At 40.5% G+C, this 26,556-nt stretch overlaps 1 protein-coding gene across 3 annotated transcripts in view; it reads right to left on the reverse strand.

The window, feature by feature from the left end:
• Window positions 1–26,556, reverse strand: part of CDK6 (cyclin dependent kinase 6) — a 94,864-nt gene that overhangs the window by 67,354 nt on the left and 954 nt on the right. Inside the window, exons 1-2 of one of the 3 annotated variants that reach the window (XM_072412871.1) lie at window positions 25,738–25,757; window positions 20,804–21,205 (exon numbers count right to left, since the gene is read on the reverse strand). In XM_072412871.1, coding sequence (XP_072268972.1) covers window positions 20,804–21,033 — 230 coding nt within the window. In that variant the 5' untranslated portion in view covers window positions 21,034–21,205; window positions 25,738–25,757. Of the gene's footprint in view, window positions 1–20,803; window positions 21,206–24,633; window positions 24,845–25,737; window positions 25,758–26,556 lie in introns of those variants that run through there. The other 2 variants (XM_072412870.1, XM_072412869.1) reach the window with 2 other exon arrangements.

Below are 26,556 nucleotides of genomic sequence, written 5' to 3' on the forward strand. Positions count from 1 at the left end.
CAGCGCCGTACATTTAATAGAGGTTGCATATGACAGACAAATACAGACAGTGATACAGAAGGAAAGGACCCTGCCCTGAAGAGCTTACAATCTAGTAAGTGGGGGGATTTACACACAATAGGATGGGATATATATAGTGATGGAAAGTAGTAATGGTTTCAAGAGACAGAAGAAGATGGGTAGGCAAGTTTGAAAAAATTGGTTTTGAGTGCTCTTTTAAATGAGCAGAAGGTAGGAGCAAGCTGAATAGGACGAGGAAGACCATTCCAGAGAGTTGGGGCAGCTCTAGAAAAGTCTTGGAGCCGTGCGTGTTTTGAGGTTATGAGTGAGGAAGTCATTAGTAGGTCATTGGTAGAGCGAAGAGAGCGGCTAGGGGGGTATTTTTCTATCAGGTCAGAAATGTAAGTGGGACAATAACTGTGTAGGGATTTGAAGGCAAAGCACAGGAGATGAATTTGATTCTAAGGTGAAAAGGAAGCCAATGGAGAGAACTACAAAGAGATGCAGCAGAAGAGGAGCGGAGGGAAGGATGGATGAGTCTGGCTGCAGCATTCATAATAGATTGTAGAGGAGAGAGTCGGGTTAGTGGAATACCAGAGAGGAGGAGGTTACAGTAGTCCAGACGGGAGAGGATAAGAGCGTGTACAAGGAGTTTGGTGGTCCCAGGGGACAGGTAGGGGCGGATTTTGGAGATGTTGCGTAGGTGAAAGTGACAGGACCTGGAAATGTTCTGAATATGGGGGGTAAATGAGAGGGCAGAATCAAAGGTGACACCAAGACAACGTGCCTGAGGAGAGGGCCGAATAACAGTGTTGTTAACAGTTAGGAATGTGTTGGGGAGATTTGGAAATTGAGGGGGGAAGATGATGAGTTCGGTTTTATCCAGGTTGAGCTTCAGAAATCTGTCAGACATCCATGATGAGATTTCCGACAGGCAGCATGAGACCTTATCCAGGACTGAGGGAGACAAGTTATTCCATAAATATTAAAATGTATTTTTTAAATGCAAGAAGTGGTGGTACCCGAGTTTGTCCTGACTGGGAGAAGTAGAAGCAGCACAATAAACCATTCAGTTGTGCAGCGGTGCTCCCAAGGAACATGTCGATAGAAGGACAGGGCAGACTGGTGAGCTTTGTGGTCTACACTTTCACCTTCTTTAGGAACAAAAGCTGTAAGCAGGTCACTTCTGCTTCCCTCCAGGGTTGTGCCTTGCAGAGACTGGATGGACATAAAATACAGTCCTTTGCGATGAAAACAGTTCTCATATTTGCATTTATTATGTAAATTGAGTTGCTTGCCCACCTTTTATCAGCTTTTCAATGCAATAAATATTAAGTGCAATAATATTTATTTAATCCTAAGGACTGCTCTGCATGGGCAGACACTAGTAAATTGCTGTTCAATGGGCCTAACAACAGAATGGAGGTGGAGTAACGGCACTAAAAGAAGCTGTGCACCAATACAGCAGGGTGGGTGTAGTACAAGCTTTATCTGTCCCTAAACAAACCACTTTTGCCATAAGATAGTCCTAGTATAGTTATATCTATTCCAACGCTGTATCAGCTTTTTTTGAAGCTAAAATTTCACTAGGGCCAAGATATAATAAGCATTTGAAAGCGCATGTTCTTCTCTCCTGGGCAATCCCTTCAAATTGATAGGCCCCCAGAAGTATTTGGTAGTCATTTTGAAAAACGTTTACAAATGGTTGCTACATGCAATTGGCTGAAGTTGTATTTGGCTTGAACTGGCCGCAGTGCATTATGAGATATTTGTTCCCCTGTTCAATGTAAACTGATGACAAACAAATTTAGAAACTCTTGGAAAAGTTTAAAAGTGGTCCTATTCAAGTCATTGAAAGCAAATAGCCCTGACATGCTGCACGATGCTTGTACAAATAAGGGAGCCAATTTGTATAATGATAACCAGAAATTTGGGGCAGATGAGAACTGGTGGACAGTGATGAACCATAGTGGTTCTGGTGTGATCGTCTGTCTCAAGTTAGAGTAGATTTAGCCCTGATTCGAGACTAAACAATCCTGCGTGGCTCCCCATGGCTGGCACCTTGCAGTCCCTCGGCCACTTACACTACTGTGCTGGTTCCTAAAGATCTGCAGATTTGACAGCTGGCGGCAATGATTGGTACTAGTATTGCTCACTGCTTCCCCTATTCATTCCCTATGGAGCTGCCACCGGGGCTACATACAGCGTTTCCCCCGAGGTAGTGCTTCCCTGGCATGAAGAATCCATAAACGCACCACAACCCCATCGCCAGTCATAGCATAGACCTCATCATAAATCACATCCTAACTTGGTGGAAAACATACTTTTTGGGGAGGCAAACCTGAAACTGGGTTGGGAATAATATCTGAAGTCTTGAAGCCCACCTCCTCTTTCAGGAAAAGGACCTGTAAAAATTGCCCGGGACCACCTGTCTTTTGCTATGTGTGGGCAATACCATAATACCATGCTATGTGCCTGCCCACCAACATGCAGGAAAAAAAGTAACAAAACCATCAGAATTTGCTTCTTCTCAGAGCTTTACTGCCAAAGTGTTAGACAGATGCTCAATCAATGGCATCATCCATTGGAATTTGGCTTACGAGTTCATTCAGAATTCCCATTCCCTTGTTTCCAGCTGCAAAACTAACGGATTTAAAGTTTTAACTGAGCATGACCAAAATTCTGATTCTCATATAGAATAAATGATAAAAAAAAAGAATAAATTGTTTCCTGGACTTCTGGATTAAAATTTATGAGGCGATGTGGAATCATCTTCCGTCTAGAGAACAGCATACAATGATAAAAACAAAGAAATACAATTAACAGAGCTTTCCAAAGGGAAATCCTTATTTTACATCAACTTGACTGATTCACACAGCAGACTACACTAGAAACAGATGGAACTTCCATTGTCTACATGCTTTCTTAAAGAAGTCCTATCAAGGTTTAAAAAAAAACTGCAGCCGGAAGGTCTTTTGGAAGAGAATAACTAACACACTCATTCTTTAGCAGCCCAAGACTCTGCATGTCCCGAAATCTTCCTTTAACCCAGATTGGATTCAGCAGTGACAAAACTGTGAATCTTGCAAAAAGTGAACCTTGCAAAATTGCTGTAGCCAGATGCAGTGATAAATCCAGTCCAGAGTTATGAGCCACTAACATTTATTTAATAAATCATGCATATAGATTGTGAGTTGAAAATTCTGAAAATCTTTATGGAAATGTAATTATATGTCTAGTCTTTAAAAAGGTTTTTGATACCTACGTAATAATAAATTATTTTCTCCTTAGAGAAAACTACACTATGTATTCCCTCTTTACAGTACTCCTGATGAAGCAGACAAGTTCTGCGAAACAAGTGGAGGGATAAAGCTTTGACTCAGCAAATTGGGTTTATAAGAAATTAATATTGAGTAGTAGCAGTGCTATGTTAGTAGAAAATATGTTATGTGATTCCTTTTGAAATAATGTTTTAATATGTACAATGAATTTAATTATGAAATAAATTTATTTTTATTCTATTTCTGTAGTAGTTTACGATACCTTAAAAATCCCACAACATAGTTAACTCATACTCTCCTCTAAAGAGCTTAAGGTGATACTGAAAAAGTTGTTGCAGGTTTGGGGATGTAGTACATATTTGTATGGTTTGTAAATAGGGGTGAATCTGAAACATGAAATTCATTTACCCTATAATTTGGGTAAATTTAAGAATAATGGAACCCATGACACAACTACTGTCTTGTATAAACTGAAGAACAGTAGCCACCCAATCTGGTCTTCTGAGCTGGTGGGGCATTTTGGTCCTGCACATGTGGCTTTTCTCTATAAGATGGAATAAAAAAAATCTGTCTAAATGCAAACCTGCAGGTTGTTGGCTTTTGCACTGGGGCTTATAGAGAAAAAGCCACACGTCTACAATACAGTGTGTCATACCAGTTCCAAAAATGACAAGCTACAACTCTAAGAGGTAAAATGGGGTATAGGTTATATGGGGGGGTGTTAGGTTTACGTTGTTTATTAATGCAGTTATCCTTTTCCTAATGGCTTTTATATCTTTTTTTGGGTCCACACTAGTGTGAAATTGGCTCCAACCACCAAGCCAACAACTAATTTAACAAAGAACCAGTGTAAGAGCCTTTAATAATCACATCAAAGTCCATTGAAGGTTTTAAAATATAATGGATGATTCAACCAATGAGCACCCAAAGTGGCGCTAGCTATTAAACTCTTCCACGCTAATTTTTTTAGATGTCTGAAACATGGTACAGGTAGTCCCCGGGTTTCATACAAGTTAGGGACTGTAGGTTTTTTCTTAAGTTCAATTTGTATGCAAGTCAGAACAGGGACATTTTTTTAAGAAATGCAATAAATGCAATTAGGACAGATGTTTGTCCTAAATTATTTTTAGGCAGTGTGGTGTCAGTTACTGTAGAAATCTTCACTGTGAGTAAATCACAAAGCAAAAAAAAAAAAAAAAACTTCATGGAGCCTTAACATTTATTACCTTTTGGAGAAAGCTGTGCTTTGATATGTAAAAAAAAATGTATAAATGTATAAAAAAAAACTGAGTTTGTCTTGATCATTAAAAAGTTACAAGATGCTGCAGAAGGAGTTCACCTCCCTAAGATCACCCACAACCTCAGCTGTGTTTAGCAAAAGAGCCCTCTTGAAGCCTCCATCCTGCACATGGGGTGCAGGGAAGCCTTGTTCTTATCTAGGAGTCGTCCGTATGGCGGGGACTACCTGTAATTATTAAAATTAATTTACAATAGAGACCACAACTGCTAAAACAACTGCACATGAAGAAAAATTATAAGACCACAAAGAATGCAGGCTACTAACTTAAGAGAAGTGACATCACAGATGGGGCAGCCTATGCCTTCACTAGGCAACAGTGACGTCACAGATAGGGCAGCGTATGCCTTCACTAGGCAACAGTGACATCACAGATGGGCCAGCCTATGCCTTCACTAGGCAACAGTGACATCACAGATGGGGCAGCCTATGCCTTCACTAGGCAACAGGACATCACAGATGGGGCAGCCTATGCCTTCACTAGGCAACAGTGACATCACAGATAGGGCAGCCTATGCCTTCACTAGGCAACAGTGATGTCATAAAGAATGCAGCCTATGCATGTGTCAACTGTATCACTGGAAATGTAGCCTATTAATTTGACTAGATAACTCAAATGGATAGGCTACAGTGAGAATGCAACACTGAGAACGCAACATATGCATCCAAATAAAATCAAAGACATCTGATCGGCGTCCCAAGTCGTCAAAAGATCCAGCACAACCCGGCTTTCCCCCACAGCTGCCGGGACTGAACAAACTCCCTGGCCAATCTAGATTGCTGAAGAACGAAAGAAGAAAAGAAAGAATGAAAAAGTTGGGGGCACATTTTTCACATTGGATTTCATGTAAAAAAATAACGTTTGAATCAACAATTTATGTATAAATGTGTGTAAATGAATATCAGATCTGTGTTTATCAAATCTACATTTTAACTTTGTTCTGCCCACATAGCCACATTGGCATTTTTGCATGTAAATAATTTGTGTTACAATGGACCTGACTAAAAATGCGCCAATCAGTGACATCACTGACAACAAAGGATATTTGCCCAAAAGAAATCAGTGAATATGCAAATCATCAGGGGGAAAGTAATGGCACGGCCAGCGGCAGGCTTTCCCGTCACTGAAGGGAAAGTTCTTTTTATTGCATTTATTACTTCCTTAAAAGTTGAACTTCAGCCAAATATACAAAGACACAAACACACCGATACATCTAAGGCCCCCTTCCTAAAAGTACTGGGTCATATTTAAAAAGCAGTGAATTTGTTTTTCAAATATTGACCGATGATTAATCGATCACTAACAATTTAAACACTAGCACTTGTGAGGTTCACCTGTAGTAAACTTCAAAATCACTGCTTTATAAATATTTATGTTATTACTTAGGAAAAATAATTGTTCTGTCATTTTTTGGTGTATATAAGTTAAAGTAAATCTTTTTGATTAAACTTTTTGGAACAAAAATATATTTTTGTACTGCTAAGTTTGTTTTTACTTTATTGTATATTTTTGTTTTCAGTGGCATGCTAATTTTTTTTTTTTGGATGTCTGTGTTCAAACTGGGTGATTCCAATCTACTTTCTGTCCAATGAAAGAAACAGGAAAGGGGAACTCTAAGGTTACATACACACGTGCAATAAACGAGTGCTGTACATACAGCGCCATTCTGCTCTATGGAGAGGGAAGAACAACAGAGCGGGACCCCGCTGCGCTCTTTCCACTTCACTTTCATTACGATCTCCCGTGGATCCGCCAGAACATTCAGACGTGGAGCGCTGTACATATGCCAGATTCTCATCCGATATCAGCCCTGAGGCGATTAACAGACGAGAATCATCTGACGTATGTACCTAGTCCTAGTAGTTGCTAAAACAAAAATTCCCACTAAAACACAAAAATGATGAAAATGGTCACCAGTGCCAATACCAACAACCTATCCAAAACCCAATACAAACGTATTGGCTCCACATACAATATAATATGTCTTAAGTTTACTTTTCTGCATGCATAAATATCTGATTGGATTTGATATTAGCCTCTAGTGATCTGCAGCTCCTAGAATGGGATTGAGGAATAATAAAATGAAATGGAAAGTAACATATTGATGGGAGGGAGCAGAGAGCAGATCTCATAGATGTTCTGCTTCTCGTTTTACTATCAGGCTGGTGTAAGAACTGTATAAAAATTGGTGCATGGACTCAGTTGTGCAAATTTCAGGACTAACAGGTAAAACAGCTCCCTGACACAATGTATATTTTATCTGCATCTAGTTTTTTGCCTTAAGAGCTTTAAGACTACAGAATCTTAGGTATTTGTTTTACAAAAACCCAACTACAGTTCTATGTGTGGCCTGTGCAATACATTCTAAACTACTGAGGACATCTTAGATTTTAGTTTATGGCTTTCTGACCTTGTCAAACAAAAAAAACCCCAGAACACCTCCACTAATTAATAAGAAGTTTGTCTAAAACACTAACTCAGCTTTGAATCATCCCTACAACTATTAATCACCACTTGGGGGAAGTACAAAAAAAATCCCCACACCTTCCTTCCATAAATCATAAGAAACTCAAAAAAAAAAAAAAAAAACTCAAAGTAAAACTAAATTTCAGAGAACAGGTCTGATTCAAGTTTCAGTACTTTTTTTGTTTAAATAATTGCTGTTACATTTTTCAGGTCATTTATAAAGTAAAACACTGAAATAGGTTCAGTCAATAAATATGTACTTTCTTTCAAGAAAATTACCAGGTACATTTTTTGGAAGGCAGTATTAGCATCCTACAGGTACCATGTCAGTTGCCCTGTTTGCCACCATATTGTGCCTCGCATTGCCAAGACTTCCAGTTATTGCGAGAACATATACGATGAAAACCCTACTTCCTCTTCAGTCGTCTGGGCTTTAAGTGGAGACAAAGATTTGTGATCATCATTCCTTTGATGAGATTTTTGGATATCCCATTCCCAAACCATTTGTGGGTATATTATAAGTCATTTCCCTATAGCTCTTCTAGAATAGTTCTCCAAAAAGAGTTTGAATTACGTCCAATGGGAAAATGTCTATAAAATCCTCCTCAAAGAAACTCAGATTTTCATCACAATTTCTGGGTCAGGGATAAAAATATTCTTGGAGCCCAAAATTTGTGACCATCATTTCCTGGATAGGCTTGTTGGATTTCCCATTCTATAGGTGAGTAAAATACGAGTCCCTTCCCTACCACTCTTCTGGAATGATCCTCCAAAGGAGTTTAAAGCGTGCCTGTGGGAAACTGCGTACCAAAGAGTATTGAAGAGGTTAGGTACTCACGGTAGACAAGACCTGGATTGAAATTGACATTTAAATTAATTCTCGAATTTTGCTGTAGGGTTGAAGTCAGGGCTCTGTGCAGGCTTCTTGGGCTCCTCCACACCAAACTCATCAAGCCACGTCTTCTTCTACAGGGGCATAGTTCCCATAGAAAAAAATAAAATGAGCCTTCACAAACTGTTACAAGGTTGGAAGCTCACAATTTTTTTAAAATGTGTTTGCATGTCGAAGAGTTACACTTCACTGGAAAAACCTAAACTTGATCATTTCGAGAAACGTTTCCCAACCAGGGCTCCTCCAGAGGTTGCTTGGGGTTCCATGAGCAATGATCTTCTTGGCTATCTGTAAGGTTGATATTCTTCCTACAGACCAAACTATGTGCTGTGATCTGTAGATGTGGTAATTATAGCAGGGGTTCCCTGAAGAACTTAAAACTATTTCATGGGTTGGTTCCCACATGTTAAAAAAGGTCAAGAAACTTGGAGGGATGTTCACATATTTTTGGCTATACTTGTGATTTGACAATTTTGATGGTCAGGTGTCCACAAACATTTGGTCATCTTGTATACACAAGACAACCTTTAAACCAGTTCTTGGACCTGTACTTTGGGCTCACCATCCCCATAGGTTTAGTGGATTTCCTCACAAAAGCCCAGGGAGACCCGGCTATTCAATTCAAATTTAATCTGTGATCAAACTGTTTTTAATTAAATCTGTGAAATATATACAGGTTGTAGGCTGCCAAGGTTCCCGAGAACAGGTCCTCTTTAATGTATAACACAGCTGTAAACAAGCCAGACAGACCATGTTATTTTTATCACCTATTATACATTGTTGACAGTTTAAAACCCCTCCATCTATAGGACATGCGTCTACTACACGCTGTATCCCCAGCAGACCCTACAAACAAAAACACATCTGTTTCTGACTCAAAACATGTGGTGTGTTTTTTAATTGCTAAGGTACGGTGAGCCTTTCGTCAGAGGAAAGGGTTAATGAAAACCACTTGCAATTCCAATTACAACAATTGTCATCTGCATGTTGATTATATGCCGAGAAATTAAAACAAAAAATGTGAACTTGTGTCTAATCATGTTAAACACTATAATTTGTATGTTTCCTTTGCAGAGATGGCTTTCTAATCATATGTTTAGGATTTGTTACAAATGCCAGCAACCCAAAGCCCTTTTCAGTTTTTAAAAAATAACGGGTCCTTAGGTTCTTTGCTCTAGGAAGGATAATGGATGGGGCATGGGTAACATGGATTTATTTGGAGAGAAAGGATGTAAACAATGCCAGATCTCAGGGCAGGTCATGGCTATCACATCTAGAGGTCTACATATAGCATCACTGCTAGTATCCGAACAGTGCCGAGGGGGTCATAGGGCTACATGGGACCAGTGTGGTGTTTCTAAAGAATTCCTCTGTAGTATATCAAAGAAATAATGGAGACCTACTCAGCGGTGAGTGCAGGATATTCTTTAAAAAGAATAAAAGCAGTCCTAAATAGGATTCATTCCCTAGGTGTTTTGTCTTCCTTTTGGATGCCCTGGACCCTCAGAAGATGCTCAAAGGACACGTTCAAGGTCACCAACTTAGGAGGACTAATACTTCTGCACTGTTCTTTAAAAGAACTTCTGCATCTGGCCCATTCAGAGCAGAAGAACTAAGGGAACAAGTTATGCCTGGTGCAGACTAGGCACCAAGAAGATCCAATACTTCTGGATATTCTTTTAAACAACATTAGTGCATCTGACCCATTCAAAACAGAAGAACTAAGGAAGGGGTAGGCAAACTCCGGCCTTTAGGCCAGATACGGCCTAGCCAGTAGTTCATTCGGGCCTAATCCCAGCTGGCAACACAAGGCTCTTGAGCCACCTTGTTATGCCTCCCTTCCCTATTTATCGCGGCACTGCATTGCGGAGGAGAGAGATTTCCTTTCAGGTGCGTTCCTGGTGGGGGGCAAAGCCATCAGCATGGGACTCGAGAGAGAGTCTGGCCTAGTGTGCCTTCTTGACCTCCTAAAATGGCCTAGTAGCCAAAAAAGTTTGCTGACTCTGAAGTAGGGGAACAAGTCATGCCTGGAGCAGTTTTTCTAAAGATTTCAGCTGTACGACACCCAGCAAGGGATGTAAACCTACTAGGTGACGAGTGCAGGATGCTCTATAAAGAGAAACGGCAATCTCTTGTATCTCACAAGAGTTTGTCTTTTGCTTGGATGTCCTGGAACCTCAGTAAATGCCCAATGGCCTGCATTGTCTTTTAAAGAACATTAGCGCATATGACTCATAAAAGAAGAACTAAGGGAACAAACCATTCCTGATGTTGCTTTTCTCAAGACTTCAGCTGTAGGACATCCAGAAAGGGATAGAGACCTACTCTGTGATGAGTGTAGGAAGTCCTATAAAAAGAATAAAAGCAATCCCAAAAAATATTTTCTCAAACTCCCCATGTGTTTGTCTTCGTCTTGGATGTCCCAGCACCTCAGTAGATGCTCAAAGGACACATTCAAGGTCACCAACTTAGGAGGATTAATACTTCTGCACTGTTCCTAAAAAAAAGAACATCTACATCTGGCCCATTAAGAAAAGAACTAAGGAAACAAGCCAAGTGAAGTCTTTTTAAAGACTTCAGCTGTAGGACATCCAGCAAGGGATGTAGACCTACTCGGTGATGAGTGAAGGATGCTGTATAAAGAGTAACAACAATCCCTTGTATCTCAGAGGAGTTTTTCCTTCTCTTGCATGTCCTAGAACCTAAGTAAATGCCCAATGGATTCAGTGCAGATTAGGCACCAAGAAGGACCAATACATCTGCATTGTCTTTTAAACAACATTAGCTCATCTGACCCATTCAGAACAGAAGAAGTAAGGTATCAAGCCATGCCTGATGTGGAGTTTCTGAAGCCTTCAACTGTAGAACATCCAGGAAGGGATGGAGACCTGCTCAGTGATTAGTTCTATAAAAAGAATAAAAGCATCCTAAATAATATTCTCACACTCCCCAGGTGTTTTGTCTTCCTCTTGGATGACTTGGAACCTCAGTAGATGCACAAAAGACACATTCAAGGTCACCAACAAAGAAGATCATCTGCATCTGGCCCATTAAGAGAAGAACTAAGGAAACAAGCCAAGCTGGTGTGGTCTTTCCAAAGACTTCAACTGTAGCACATCCAGCAAGGGATGTAGACCTAGTCGGTGATGAGTGCAGGATGCCTTATAAAGACTAACAGCAATCTCTCATATCTCACAGGGGTTTGTCCTTTGCTTGGATGTCCTGGAACCTCAGTAAATGTCTAATGGACTCAGTGCAGATTAGGCACCAAGAAGGACCAATACGTCTGCATTGTCTATTAAACAACTTTACCCATTCGGAACAGAAGAACTAAAGCCATGCCAGATTAGGAGTTTCTAAAGCCTTCAGTTGCAGCACATCCAAGAAGTGATGGAGACCTACTCAGTGATGAGTGCAGGATGTTCCAGTAATAGCAATCGCAGACCAGACCCTCCCTTCCCCAGGTGATTGTCATCTTCTTGGATGTATTGTAGCTTGACCAATACGCTCAATTTTCTTTTAAAGAACGTGAGCACATCTGGCCCATTCAGAGCACAAGAACTAAAGGATCAAGCCATGCCCGGACTCTAAGCTCATATCCTGCGTCTAAACCCTGCTTTGCTTTACGTCCATACGAGTTTGGAAATGTCATTAATGATCTCACTAATTCTGGTATGAGCCCTGGGACATTAAACGGAATACCATTATTCTAAATTCTAATACTTTCATTTTCAATCTGTGTGTTGCAGTAAAACTCTTTAGCTTGCCTATGCTTGTCAAGGGTTGGAATATTTTGTGTGTTTTGCACAGCAACAGTTTGACACTGAAATACAAACAAGCTATTCCATAAAGGGATTTTACTGATGATATTTGCTTAGCAACCAAACAATAAGCGGAATGGGGTAATGGGTCATTTATAAAGTGGAAAGGGAGAAAGTCTTGACTGCACGGTTTCTGGCAAAGATGGTATACCACTTCTAAAGGTTTGGACAATACAGGAGAAAGCCAAATGAGATTATACTAAAAGGCCAACCAGAATTCACTGACTTGAGAAGTGAAATTAGATTGATTGGTATGGGCTAAAGCTAGGTACACACTTCCAATAATTATCGTTAGAAAACGACAGATCAACGATTATGCACGAATATACTTGAACGATCGTATTGTACACAATTCTGTACATGCTGTAACAATACAATCGTTCAAATATAATCCACCAATAGTGTACACACGATACAATCATTTGAACGATGCAGGGCGTGACATGTAAAGGAGAACGTGAATTGCAGAAACATGCGCGATCACTGAACGACTGTACACACGATAGATAGTAAATGATCCTCAGCAATCAGATCCGCCATGCCGGTCGTTCATTTCCAACGACAATCCTCGTTCGTCTGCGTCGTTGGTCACTTTTTTAGAACGATTTTTGGCCAATTGGTCATTCGTTTCCAATGACAAATATTGGACGTGTATACGCAGCTTAATGTACATTATCTTTGCTCTACATCCTAAAGTAGCCTGTTGGTTGGATTTCACTGTGTAGGGGAGGTCAGGCATTTGAGCTGCTCAATAGTAGCTCTTGACCATACTATGTAGCAGTCTGATCAATGCGGTGTTCTCTCCAGACCCTTTTAGCTGGGCACACCACCCAGCTCTTTTTGGGTGGTTACTGAAAAGCTTGGTCACAATACAGGGGCAGCAATCCAGCTACAATTTCCTCCCGACCAGTTAAAAAAAAGATTGTCCAATTATCTTAGGAGACATCTTGGTTCTCTCTTCTAGTTGCAACACTTGCTGGTTTGTGCTGGTCCCCAAACGTTAAACCCCACCATAGCACTTTGAACAGAACTGAGACAGCCCAGCTGAGGAAGTTCTTCCAGACTGAAGAAGTAAGAGAGGCCTAAATGGTGAACCATGTGATAATGCATGGGATCAAAAAGGAAGTCTAGCTGCCACAATATCCTGTTAGAAGGGGCGATACATTCATCAGCATTGCGTCGTTTTTGATACGGTCACTCTGCTAGTCATTGATAAAAAATTAAAAAACTAAAACTGTCATATTCATAATCTAAAAACCACAAGGGGAACATGTTGTGGATGATTTTAAACGATAACTATAATTAATTTGTGCTTATTAGAAGAAGGCTTGCATAGGGCCAAGGCAGCGTATCCACTGGTGGCCCGTATGCTATAACAAGAAGTGGAGTGGAGTTAAGGCTAACCATATTGCACTAAAAGCCAGCCCGACAAGGACATTGCCTTGAAGTAAGCAACTTTACTGAGAAACGTAGAGATAGACCAGGCACAAAAAAAAGAAGAAAGACCAACATAAATAGTACAATGACATGCCAGGACGGATCCATGAACGGCAGCTGTACACACGTCAAATTCTCGCCTGATACTAGCTCTAAAGCAATAATCGAACGAGAATCATCTATGTAGCCTTCTGTGCTTTCCTCTGTAGCTTAGATGTCTAATGTCAAGTCCATTCAGTCTACTTCCTCTGAGCCCAGATTATCCAGAACCTGTCCCAGGCTGTGAAGGTAAACCTCATGCTATGTACACACTGGTGGCGAGGTTGTGGTTATCGCTTTCTCACATCAGGGAACAACTGCTTTCAGGGGGATGCTACATATAGTATAAAACCGCAGCAGCCCAATAGAGAATGAATAGGTGCAGCAGTAAGTGGTTCAGATCTGTCCCTGTTAAATCTGCAAACGCTGCTCCTTTAACAAGCATTGCAGTGCAAGTGGAGAGAAGCTGACAAGGCACTGTGTTGGATTGCTGTGCAGGTCAGAGCCTCCCTTTATACAGCAAGCCTACACCATGATAAACCAGGGCTCTGCTGTGGGCAATTCTCAGAATTGCAGAATGTCAGGTCTGGTGGCAGAAGTAAGGATAAAGATACTTAATTAGCAAAAGAAACATTGTATATACACTATCCTGATCTTAGCAGAGCTGGCAGTCTGCCTAGAGTCACCTTCAGCTTTCTGCAGAAAGCCTGGACTGGGAGGCTGTGCATGACAGTTAGATAGCTGAAGGGAAGGGAAAACAGTTGGGCGGGCCGCCCTGCAAATTTGGTCTAGGACAGAGGTCATCAACCAGTGTGGTCCACAGAAAAATTTGGACAACATTTGCAATTTTAGCTTTCAATAATAATAAAAAAAGAATAATGTTCTAATAAATTCTTATATTCTGAATGACAATTTTTGCGCAGCGTGACATCAGTGTAGTGTTAAGTTGTATGAGGCAACTGTTACCGAGCCGTACGCTTCAGTATTGTTTCCACCAAGTCACCCCGTTCCGCCAATACTGATTCTCATCTGATTGTTTAATTTTGTTTATTTCTCTGATGTTCTTTTAGGTAAGTATGACCTGTGTATCTTAACTGTTATATTTAATGGCATCAAATAGTTTGACTTTGATAACTATCATTTCTTGTTTGGTCCTAGATTTGAATGAAATAAGCCCATAATGAGTGAGAAAAGGCAAACAAATATTTTGCATTTCTTTAGTAATACCAAGCATAATACAACTAATGATAATAGTAACAATAGTAATACTTTACTTAACTGTGAGCTGATCAATGAACCAGAGCCTCCACAGTCCTCGTCACCACCATTAGGAAGATCATTATTTTACAAATGTATTTATCTTTTTATAAAAATTCAAATTAATGGCAGAGTGGTGCATGGCGTTGGGTGGCCGCTGCACACATCAAATTTTCAACAAGTTTCTGGATACAATTAGTTATCACAAACTGTTTATCACTTCTTGATTGCAGTTTGTCTTCAGCACAGAGTTTGTGATAATTTAGGAATGATGCCAATAAATATAGAAACACTTCTGCAGTTATTTTGCAAGACAAATACTAACATGTCACTGTCCATAGCAAGCACTATGTTCTTCTGACTACATGAATCATATGGGTTGACATTGCTCTTTGCCTTATTCATTAAGCCGGTATGTTTGCACAAGAATGCCACACACGCTGCATAATTCCTCCCCATAACTTCCTATCACGCACTACAGAGGAAGTTAGATAACTTTTACATAATGAAATATATTAACTTTTTAATAGTTTTTTTTGTGAATTACAAAAGGAGAAGTAATTGCTCACCACTGTGCATGATATATAGTTACACCAGAGCACAGAGATACATGTGCAACCTATACATTTACTAAGCAGCAGTGACGCATTAACATGGGCAAAGGCCTAGGCACTTAGTCATGTGACCTTCACTGATAAAAAGGAGCATGATCTGCATGTTTTAGGGTCATTGTGAGTTGGAAAATCCTAGCTTGTCACATATTTGATGATGTTTCCTGCAAAGCACATGTTACATAGAGCTTATAGGGAGTGCATGTGAAACGTGCCTGAATCACACAGCGCTCCCCCAGCAAAACACATAGATGTGAATAAAGCCTAAACACTGATTCTCACCTTTAAAAGAGAATATATGATTATATGCCACAAAACAGCATTTCTTAAAGGGCAAAGCTGCACTGGCTCTGGAGGAAAAAAATTCTCTCTCCCTTTTCTTTTATTCATGGGGTCCAATAGTTTCTTAAGCCCAGCAAGACAGTCAGTAGGGTTGCAGGGGGACAATGCAAACCAGCCAGGGGCTGAACTTCCCACTCTATCCCCCAAAAAATTAAAAAGTTGAGTTGACTTTATTACCTACAGTGTTCAACCCAGAACTTTTTTAAGCTGGGTGGGAAGCAATTGTAGGTCGGTGGTAGCCCCTGTATTGTGACCAAACGCCTAAGTAGCCACCCAAAAACAGCCTGGTGATTACTGAAAAGTGCGGGGTGGTGCGCCCGGCTTAAAGGGGCTGGGGAGAGCACTGACCTTAAATGAAGCAATAAAATCTGCTGCTGCAAAGGGCAAGCACTATTTAATGTACAGTGCTGTGTAATATGTTAGCGCTTTATAAATGCTGTTTAATAAAACAAAGCAGTGCCAATTTAGGTAAGTCAATGTTTCCCACTAACTGCTCCCATTCTAAGTTGTCCACCACTATGATGGACAGCATCACTGACCTAAAGGATTATGCAGCAGGCAAGAAAGTAATAAACTTCAGTATTAATGAAAAGTTCTAGATCTTGGCTTATGAATTTGGCCAACATACAGCAATATAACAAAAAGGCTTTTGATGGCCAGTGCAGATAAGTGCACCTCTAGATACCTGGACTTCATACCTGAACCATGCATTCTTTATGGGGGGGGGGGGGGGTATCGGTGGGACCACAAGGACATTGGATTGTGGATGAAGCTGATGACGCCGGGGAGAAGCTGGTCATGCATTCTTTATGGGGGGGGGGGGGGGTATTAAGAGATTCTTTTGAACTTTTCATGCAAAAAAATATTCATTCACACCAACTTCTGTTTGTTGTAAACATTTCAACACACCACAGCCAAAGCGATTACTGCATATGCACGGCATTAGTGGACTCCCTTTAACATATATATACATTACTATAAGACATACTGAACCTGATGAAAAAGGAATGTCTATGACTAAGGCTACGTACACACATTAGATAATCAACGCCAGAGACGTGGTCCTCCGGGGCAGAAATCTGACTTGTTAAGCAGACTTCTGACATTGTTCAATCTGCCACAACAGATCAATGAATGACCAATATTATTATTAATAGTAAACAGGATTTATATAACACCAACATATTACGCAGCGCTGTACATTAAATAGGGGTTGCAAATGGCAGACAGATACAGACAGTGACACAGGAGGAGAAGAGCTTACAATCTAGGAGGTGGGGGAAGTATCACACAATTGGTGGGGGGATATGTAATGGTGACAGTTTTAAAAGACAGAAGAGGATGGGTAGGCAAATTTGAAAAGATGGGTTTTGAGAGCTCTTTTAAATAAGCAGAAAGTAGGAGCTAGCCGAAAAGGAGGAGGAAGACCATTCCAGAGTTGGAGCAGCTCTGGAAAAGTCTTGGAGCCGTGCGTGTGATGAGGTTATGAGTGAGGAAGTCATTAGTAGGTCATTGGAGGAGCGGAGAGAGCGTCTAGGGGAGTATTTTTCTATCAGGTCAGAAAGGTAAGTGGGACAAGAACTGTGTAGGGATTTGAAGGCAAAGCACAGGAGCTTGAATTTGATTCTAAGGTGAAATGGAAGCCAATAAACTACAAAGAGATGCAGCGGAAGAGGAGCGGAAGGAAGGATGGATGAGTCTGGCTGCAGCATTCATAATAGATTGTAAAGGAGAGAGTCGGGTTAGTGGAATACCAGGGAGGAGGAGGTTACAGTAGTCCAGACGAGAGATGATAAGAGCGTGTACAAGGAGTTTGGTGGTCTCAGGGGACAGGTAGGGTACTATGAAGATCAACAGAAAAGAACACAGCAACGTGCCGCTCGCTCGACCTCCATTTCCATAGAAAAAAATGAGCACTGTGTGTACAAAGCTCATTCCTTCATCTGTGCCCAGAAACAATGATGAAAGATTGTTTACAGCAACAAAAATGCTTGATGTGTACATAGCCCAAAACCTGTGCTAGGATTAGCAAAGAAGCATGCTGTGGGATGTTTGATTGCCTGGAAAAGTTTTGATCATTAGAAAATGTGTTGCCCCTTGATTATTTTATTATAGCCCTCTGGTTGTAGTATCTTAGCTGGGGATTCGGTGAATGCAGTATATATGAAATGACAGACTGCACTGGTAATACTTTCTACTGTAAGCCTTACTGTTAGATTATATCTTCCTGCAGGTTTTGTTTTTCTACCAGTGTCTCACGAGATGTTTCTTTATCAAATTTATGATACCATCAGTGAATCAGAAAGCAAGATACGCATTATCTCTACATCCTTATGCACAATTTCTCTTGCGTTTCCACCAATGATTCATCTCAATGCACAATATCAAAAATACCATCAATTTGCATCATGTTTGTGTGACATTAGTAATATTAAAAAAGGGAAACTTCTCGTTTTCCTCCAGGGGTAAGAAAAAAATGGTCTAATTTAATTTTAAGATTTTTTTTTTAATTTACCCAATATGACCAAAATTTGGTGGATGCATGACCATCGCCCATATGAGCCTGCTGAATAATTAATTGCAATATTATAGGCATTAATGTTGGCTGTTGCCACATTATATCTTATGATGTCATGTGTCAATAGCATACATTTATAATAATGTAGTGCATTCTTTCTGAACCATTTTAACATTAAGGAACCTTTGAAATAACTTTCAGGTCTTGGGGAACCCCAGCTATAATTACTATATTCCCAGCTCACATTACATTAATGTGGTGGTCAATAGGAAGAATGCCTATTACATTGCTGGCCATTGGGAAGAATAGCCAAAAAGAGAGTCACAAACCCCTGGCAACATTTCGAGGTACCATGAGGTTCCACAAAGCCTAAGTTGAGAAACATTGATCTAGCAGATCCAATCTTTAAAGAATTGTAATGATTTTCCTCTAGCAACTATTCTGTTTAAAAGAACTCTCAAGAGAGAAACCGCTATAGGTTGGCAATTCTCTTGGATCAACCAGTGTGCAAAGAGAAAGCAAAATGTGTTTTTGTAAATGCAAATGTTGTCTAATTACCAGTTAAATTTCAAGTTGAATTGAACTACTTAGAGACATACTTTTATCTCTTCTGCAATACCAAACTTACCTGCCTGCTTGCAATCTTTTTTCAGAGTAAAGTCTTCGCATACACCTATGCATCTGAATAAACGAACTTAGGTGTGCATGGAAGATCCCAAGCTCGAAAAAGAACGTGAAAATATCAGTAATTCCAAGGGGCGGCAAGTTTAAATGTTTAGGGATTTCAAAGATCATCCATCATGGCTTGGTGGATGTTGAAGAAAGAATCATATACAAGACTGTTACATGATATGACCCTGAAGATAGCAAGAATCTACTCCAGAAGCATTCACTGGGCCTTGATGAAGGGGGACCTGTTGAATCCCTGAAATGTGTTGGCAATAAGTGAATGTGACTGGTAATAAAACAACTTGAAGTCACTGACCCTAGACAAGGGTTTAATCACTTGCTGTTTACTCACCACAGTGCTGCAGTGCGGGCAGGAGACTGCCCGGCAATTAGCACTTTCATATGGGGGGTCAGCACTGGCAGCCTCCATAATCTTCTTTTAAAAAAAATCATTAATAAAGTTCTGTTAATAGAAGCTGAGGAAATGGTGTGAACCGCAACTCCCATTTTTTCTGTTTTTACTAAAAGATATTTTGAGCTTGCATTGCTGGAAAAGCAATATAACCTTACATTACATATTCCCACAGCTGGTCATTACAAAAATAAATACCCCCAGAACTGCTGAAAAGATATTTGTTGCAAACTCAGTCTATCCACGAAGAACACCTGCACGCATGTAGCAATGGAATGCAATGAAGTAAAGATATGCAATAAGGAATTCCTTATCATTTTAATAGTCTGCAATCACCATTGTATATACAACACACAGAACAGTAAAGATGAAGTCCAAGTTGTAGTTTCCAGATCTATAGCTTCATAAGACGCTAGATTTGTGCCACCTGAGGCAATTTCATGTGATAGTAATGGGTAAAAATGTGTTTCATTTCTCCAGGCTGGATCACTAAATGGCTCAAAAGATTTTTTCTAATGGGAAAGATACAAATGGGCTGTGCACAGCGTTCGTTGCTATTATCACCCAAAATAATCACTACGAATTGTTCGGGTGACAATGACTGTGTCTACAGAGCTTCCCCCCTTATTGGTTATTTTTCCCTGAATGCGTCAGACCAAAGTAGACCTAGGCTTCTTTAATAAACATAAAATATATATATACTCACCAACAACAAAAATCTTCCAGAAACTTTTTGAAAAACAGAAGATAGTAAAATTCCAATCCTTGGGCTTTAGGTTCCAATTACAAAGCGATGGTCTCTGAGTGGGAATAAGTGGCACTCTTACCCTCAATGAAGGAAGCCTTTTTGTATTTAACCAGGTATACCTCCCATTCTCAACACAGAGGGAATGCACTGATGAGGTCACAGAACCAAGAATGGTAATGTAACAAATTGCAAGTTCATTTGTGCATAGGATGGAGTGCCTAATCATGCCTCATCTCCCAGGCTGCACCACTTCAATATCAGTGTTCTCCCCAGCCCCTTTTAGCTGGGCGCACCACCCGGCACTTTTCAGTAACCACCCTTTTTTTTTTTGGGTGGTTACTGAAGAGTTGGGTCACAATACCGGGGTTACCACCCACCTAAAATTTCTTCCCACCCAGCTTAAAAACATTTCTGGGTTCAACACTGAATATGGCCAATATACCATGAATAAAGGGCGCTGTGATGATGAAGCGAGGCCATCATGCCCATTCATTCATGTGAGTTTGTGCTGCAGAGGGCATCTAATGGCATATTATATAATGCAGGGGATAGGTCTTGATTACATTTGCGTACTGCAGTCTGAGCTTTTACCATTTTGGTTTCAGGAAGCATTGAAGTTACAAGATGCAACTAACCTTCGTACAAAGGAGATATCCAAACTGGCATTCTCCATATTCTTTTTTATACATAAATTCTTTGTCTGGTATATATTATTTTTCAATAGACGGTAAATCATTATGACACAGCAAGGTGCGGCTTGCAGTCGCACATCCAATTAATATTAGTCAATCAAAAGATAAATTATTATATTATTATAGCTGAACCTTTCAGTAATTTCTATTGCCAGTAGAGGTTATGAGTTCTCCGACTGTTCAAATGAGGCCGTTGTCTTTTAGATTAGACAGTCTAGCTTCTGAATATATATCAAATATTGCACACCTTCTTTCCAATCACTTACATTTTTTTTCTTTAAGCATTATATCCAACCAAGGGTATGTGGGGTCACACCTACCTGACAACATTTGGGTGCTCAAAGGTCTCCAGATGTCGTAGCACAGCCACCTCTCGGATGGTAGATAGAGGCATTCCTTCCTCCCCAGTCTGCACTCTAATCCTTTTAAGGGCCACAAAGCGTCCTCCATTTTTCAGGTCACGGGCCTTGTACACTTTGCCATATGCCCCTTCCCCTATCTCGGCAACACATTCATACTGCTGATCTGTGGGTTGGTCATTCTCCATCATAAGCAGGGGTAAGGCTTCCCTCCTCCCGGCGGTCCACAGCAGAGGAGCCGGATTCCTAGGTCCGTTGTGGCTAAAAGTTCCTGCAAGTTCTAAGGACAGAGACGCCGAACTGCCGATCAGAGAGCTGCGGGGTGCAGCACATGAAGAGCACCAATCCAAAGGATCACATCATCTGCAGAAGAAAAGGAAATCAATTACTATTAATTTACACTACAATATAACATTTCATCATTATTAGCATAGACACACATACAGTATACCTTCGTTGGTAATTTAGGTTGAGTTTGACCAAGGACAGGTTGAAGGCAAGGGAAGCAATATCAGGTCATAGGGTCCCCTGACAAAACCATAAAAGGGCCCTCATCTCTCTTATCCCAAAAGGCAATGTTTCCTGTACATAATGGTTTTTAAAAGAAACCTTGTGGAAGTTTCCAAACTTATGTATCTGTTAAACGCTACCTGTATATGTAAAACTCTGTGTAGCAAGGCCTCAGGGTCCTATAGTAGTTGCATGGTCGGCTGTGGTCACCTTTGCGTTTGGACATTTGGTGCAGTAATGGGGTTTGGGGGTATAAAGTGGCCACTGACATTAAAAAACTGACACTATCTGATCATGAGTTCATGGGTGCATGAAGAAGGGCTAAGTTGGTTGCTGACATGGGGTACAGTCAATTAGACAACATCAAATACCCGTTCGGATCGCCACTATCCCCCCTGACAAGCCAGCGTCTTCCCCTTTACATTCTTATGAACTTTTAATGCTCGGAGAGCTGACCCTACAATCTGTTCTACAGGGTCCCTAAAATAAATATTGCCTTTTAAATTCTTTTTTATAGACTTTCAAATTTTAAAAAAATGTAGCTGCAAAGAATAATTGGGTCATTTTCAAGTCAGTGCCATTTGTATGTGATTAGCATAAAAAAAAAATTTAAATTTTCTGCATTGACCATCTCTTTGTCACTCTGTAAGCTTCTCATCAGCATATAAACTGACTTGCTGCTGGTGCTGCTTCTTCTTCACACACTACAGCTCTGCTATACAAAGGTTGTCAAATACTTAACACTGGTTTAATTTAAAATGACACTTGATGCATTTGTGATTTTAGAGCCACATTCATGTATGTCTTGCTGTGGGGCGATTGCTGGCATAATAAAACAAACACTAGTTTGGCTGGGCCACTAACTACCTCTATGGGTATTTTCTCTCTTACTAAGAGTGAAATAGAAAAGTCCTTTTACATAAACAAACACTTACTCTCCAGCAGTTGTTTCTGGAGCTCATTCCCCTTCAAACTTTGGGAAACTACTGAGATCCCAGCAGTCTGATGCTAATTCCCAAAAAAGAGCACCTGTGCTTTCTAGATCCAGGTGAAGACCCGGACATGGAACATATGGCCAAGGATCCCTCCCAAATCTTTATCCTTAACAAGAGCTTTCCATAGAAGCCACCTGTCCGGCTGACAAAACTCTTTTACCTGGGTGCTATATACACCCCATCTAAGACCTTACCAGCCAAGCCACGGGACACCCTGCATATCTGCAAAGCTTTAAATCCAACTTTTAACTGTTATTGTCAGATATCAACCAATAGTGCTTGAGCAGATAAAATATTACATCATCTTCCAGATAATTAATTAGTCCGGCTTCCACTTTTCTTTAGGTAAAACAAACACATTTTCCATTATTTATTACCAATATTTTTTTTTTTCTTATTGCTGCAACTCTAGCAAACAAAACTTGCTGATTGCAAAGAAAACTAAAGCTGCGTACACACTTGCAATAATTATAGTTGGAAACGAACGACTAACGACTGATCGTCTGATAATCATTAACAAAAAAAGTGCACAACGACGCAGACGAACGAGGATTGTTGCAGGAAACGAACGACCGCCCTGGCGGATCTAATCGAGCGACGATCATTCGCTATCTATTGTGTGTATGGTCATTCAGTGACGGACGTTTCTGCAATATACTTTCTCCTTTACATGTCACTCTCTGTGTCGCTCAAACGATTGTATCTAGCGTGTGTGGTGGATTATATTTGAACCATCGTATCGTTATAACATATACAGAATTGTGCACAATACGATTGTTCAAAATAATCGTGCATAATCAAAAGTCGTTCATTTTCTAAGGATAATTATTGGAAGTGTGTACCTAGCTTTAGAAATAACCTGCTGCTCCTTCACTGTCCAATCACAGGCTAGGGAGATGCTAAAGCAAGCTGCAATGATAGATAATAGTTGTTTAAAACGAATGATCCTGATTGAATAATATTTCACAAAGAACGATCTATGAAGCATCCATCAGCTTGTAGCCACACTGCTATACTGATATACAGATCTGTGCACATTTATCCAGTGTCTAACATTTGTACACACCATAGAGGATGACAGATAACCACCAGAACAAATACTGTCCTTCATTACACTTCGGAACATCTTCTGACATTGTTATACTTTTTTTAACAATTATTTATTTAATAATATATCAATAATTGTTCCATGTGAACAAGCTTTACTCTTCAGTGAAAAAAAGGTAACTACCTGGGACCTGGTTATAGCATATGGCAGGGGTGTAAGCAGAGACAAACACCTTCTCTTGTTCCCCATCCGCTCCTTTTCTGGGATGCTCAGCCATTCTGACTGGCCAGGCTGGGAGGAAAACCCGCGCATAAACAGGTAAGTTTGTGTTATAGCATTGCATGTTTATTCTGCAAGGAATTAATACTTTGCATGATTATTATTAATACGCCCCATGCTGTGTAGAGCCCAGCTCTGTTCAAGGCACTGCTGCGAATGGATCACTCAGGATGAACCATGAGTGGCCATTCAATGGCCGGAGAAGATTGTGGTAGACCTGGAAAAGCTGGTGATAAGGAAGGAAGGGGTAATAGGTTCCTGGACTCTTAAAAGAAAAGTAAGCGTGTGCCATAACCGGCAAGAGTGCACAACATTGATGGCAAAAGCTCACCACCCACCGGTAAGTTTAATGTTATGGATTGCATTGGCATTACCATGCTCTGCACATTGCATTTGTCTGCAAAGCGATTTAAGGAAGTGGCATACTATGGAAGGAGCACCTTAGAGGTCGGGGGGATATTTTATTTGTTTTAAGTTTGCATTGCAAGTGAAAGCATTTTGGAATATAAAACGAATATGCACTTCAATTCACCCCAGGTACGTACAACCTCAGACCCCCAATATGAGTTCTTCACCCCTTGGCCCCATATAACTGAGGGTATGGTATAAACCTCCAATCAGTGCAGAGATCAATCAATGCAGGCTTTCTTCTATCGGAACCTGGGGTCCAAGAAAGCCCTGGACTTCCATGTCCGTGCCATCTGCAGCCAACACTTTTAACGGATTCTGTTTAGGATTTCTTCTGCCAGTAAAAGAGTTAATTAAATGTCCTACCTCCAGAACACAAAGCAACAAAACCTTGTGGTGGAATGGCTGCCAACTTGTTTCGCTACCACAAAAAAAGTCCCATGCCCGCTTAATTTATAAATATCACCTGTAAAAGAAAGTGTGCTATACATCATGCTGAGTTGTGCAGTTGGATGATCTGGAGAATATTGCTCGTGTATGAATGGATTTACCTATTTCTGTCGTACGATGACTGGAAGGTCCTTAGCTACACCTTCGCTGCAACAAGACGCGTCTGATAAGTTTTTAATATTATAATTGCATGAAGCTGATTTGCATCCTGCACCGCAGTTCCTTTGCAAGCTGTTGTGGAACTGTACATCTCAGTATCAGAAGACCTATCAGGATATGATGGGACTTGTGGTTCTTCTGCAGCTGGAAGAAATGATATTACTAACATAGGGTGCCAGGACATGCTGTATTATGGGGGTGTCCCAGTATTAGGAGGCTATGCTGGAACTTGTGGTTCCCCTGCAGCATTTAAAGAGGGATAACTGCAAATGCACAGTTATACCGCCGCTGGAAAAATATGCATTAAGTTGTAGCATATGAAGGCCATGCTGGAACTTGCGGTTCTCCTGCAGCTTTTTTAAAAGGGGACAAATCATGCATTCATAGTTGAAGTCCCAGCATCTGGAGGCTATGCTGAAACTTATGGTTCTTCTGCAAGTGGTTAAAACTGCAAATACACGGTTATTCTGCAGATGGAAAAAATATAAATTATAAACCACAAATCCCAGTATCTGGAGGTCATGCTGGAAATTGTGGTTCCTAATATAGTTCCTATTGGATGACTGCTAACACAAGGTTACACTGCTGCTAGAAAAAAAAGAACAAATAATTGCAACTTGCATTGTCTAGATATCATCAGGACCTGCTGGAACTTGCGGTTCCTTCACAGCGTTTAGAAACTCAGAACTGCAAGCGCATGGTTACACCGCAGCTGAATAAAATGAAATAATTGCAAGTCTCAGTATCTGAAGGCCATGCTGGAACTTGCAGCTCCACTGCAGCTTTTAGAAAGCAATAACTGCAAATGCATCGTTACACCGCGGTTGGAAAGACGTGAACAACTACAAGTCCCAGTATCTGAAGGCCATGCTGGAACTTGCAGTTCCTCTGAAAGGTAAAACTGCAATAAACGGTTACATTTCAGCTAGAATAAAGTCTAAATTAATAACCACAAGTCCCAGTATCTGGATGCCATGTGGCCCCGGTTGTGGAAAGAGATGACTGCTAATGCATGGTTACATCACAGCTAGAAAAAAAATGATTACCTGCACGTTGCAGGGTCTGGAAGTAATCAGGACCTGCTGGACCTTGTAGTTCCTCTACAACTTTAACAAAGTTATAACTACAAACGCATGGTTCTACTGAAGTTGTAAAATGAATATCTGCAAGTCCCAGTACCTGAAGACCATGCTGGAACTCGCAGTTTAAAAGAAGCTAACTGCAAACGCAGGCTGGATGGATTGCCACAAGTCTAAGTATATGAAGGTCATGCTGGAACTTGCAGTTCCTCTCCTAGCTTTTATAGAAGATAACTGTAAATGCACAGTTTTACCAAAAGTGAACTGCAGATAGCGTTATCTGGAAGAACTGCTGGAACTTACAGTTCCTCTGCAACTTTTAGAAAGCAATAACTGCAAACAAATGGCCACAGCTGGGGGAAAAAAATTAACAACAGGTGGTGGTATCTGGAGGGCATGCTGGCACTTATGGTTCCTCTAACTTTTAGAAATTAATAGCTGCAAACACATGGTTACACCGCAGCTGGGAAGAAAAAAAATGAACAACAGGTGGGGGTATCTGGAGGGCATGCTGGAACTTATGGTTCCTCTGTAACTAAGAAAGTGATAGCTGCAAATGCATGGTTACACAGCTGGGAAGTAAAACAATGAACAACAGGTGGCGGTATCTGGATCTGCTGGAACTTGCAGTTCCTCTGCAAGCTTGAAAGAACAAGAATAATAAATCCTTCTATCTACAGATCATGATAGGATTTAAAGGTCCACCACAGCTGAATATAAAAATAATAATTATAACAATATATACATGTGAAGGTCATCAGCACATGCTGGTACTTGCAGTTCCTG

This window comes from Pyxicephalus adspersus, chromosome 5, assembly GCF_032062135.1.
Source record: "Pyxicephalus adspersus chromosome 5, UCB_Pads_2.0, whole genome shotgun sequence".
Lineage (NCBI taxonomy): Eukaryota > Metazoa > Chordata > Amphibia > Anura > Pyxicephalidae > Pyxicephalus > Pyxicephalus adspersus.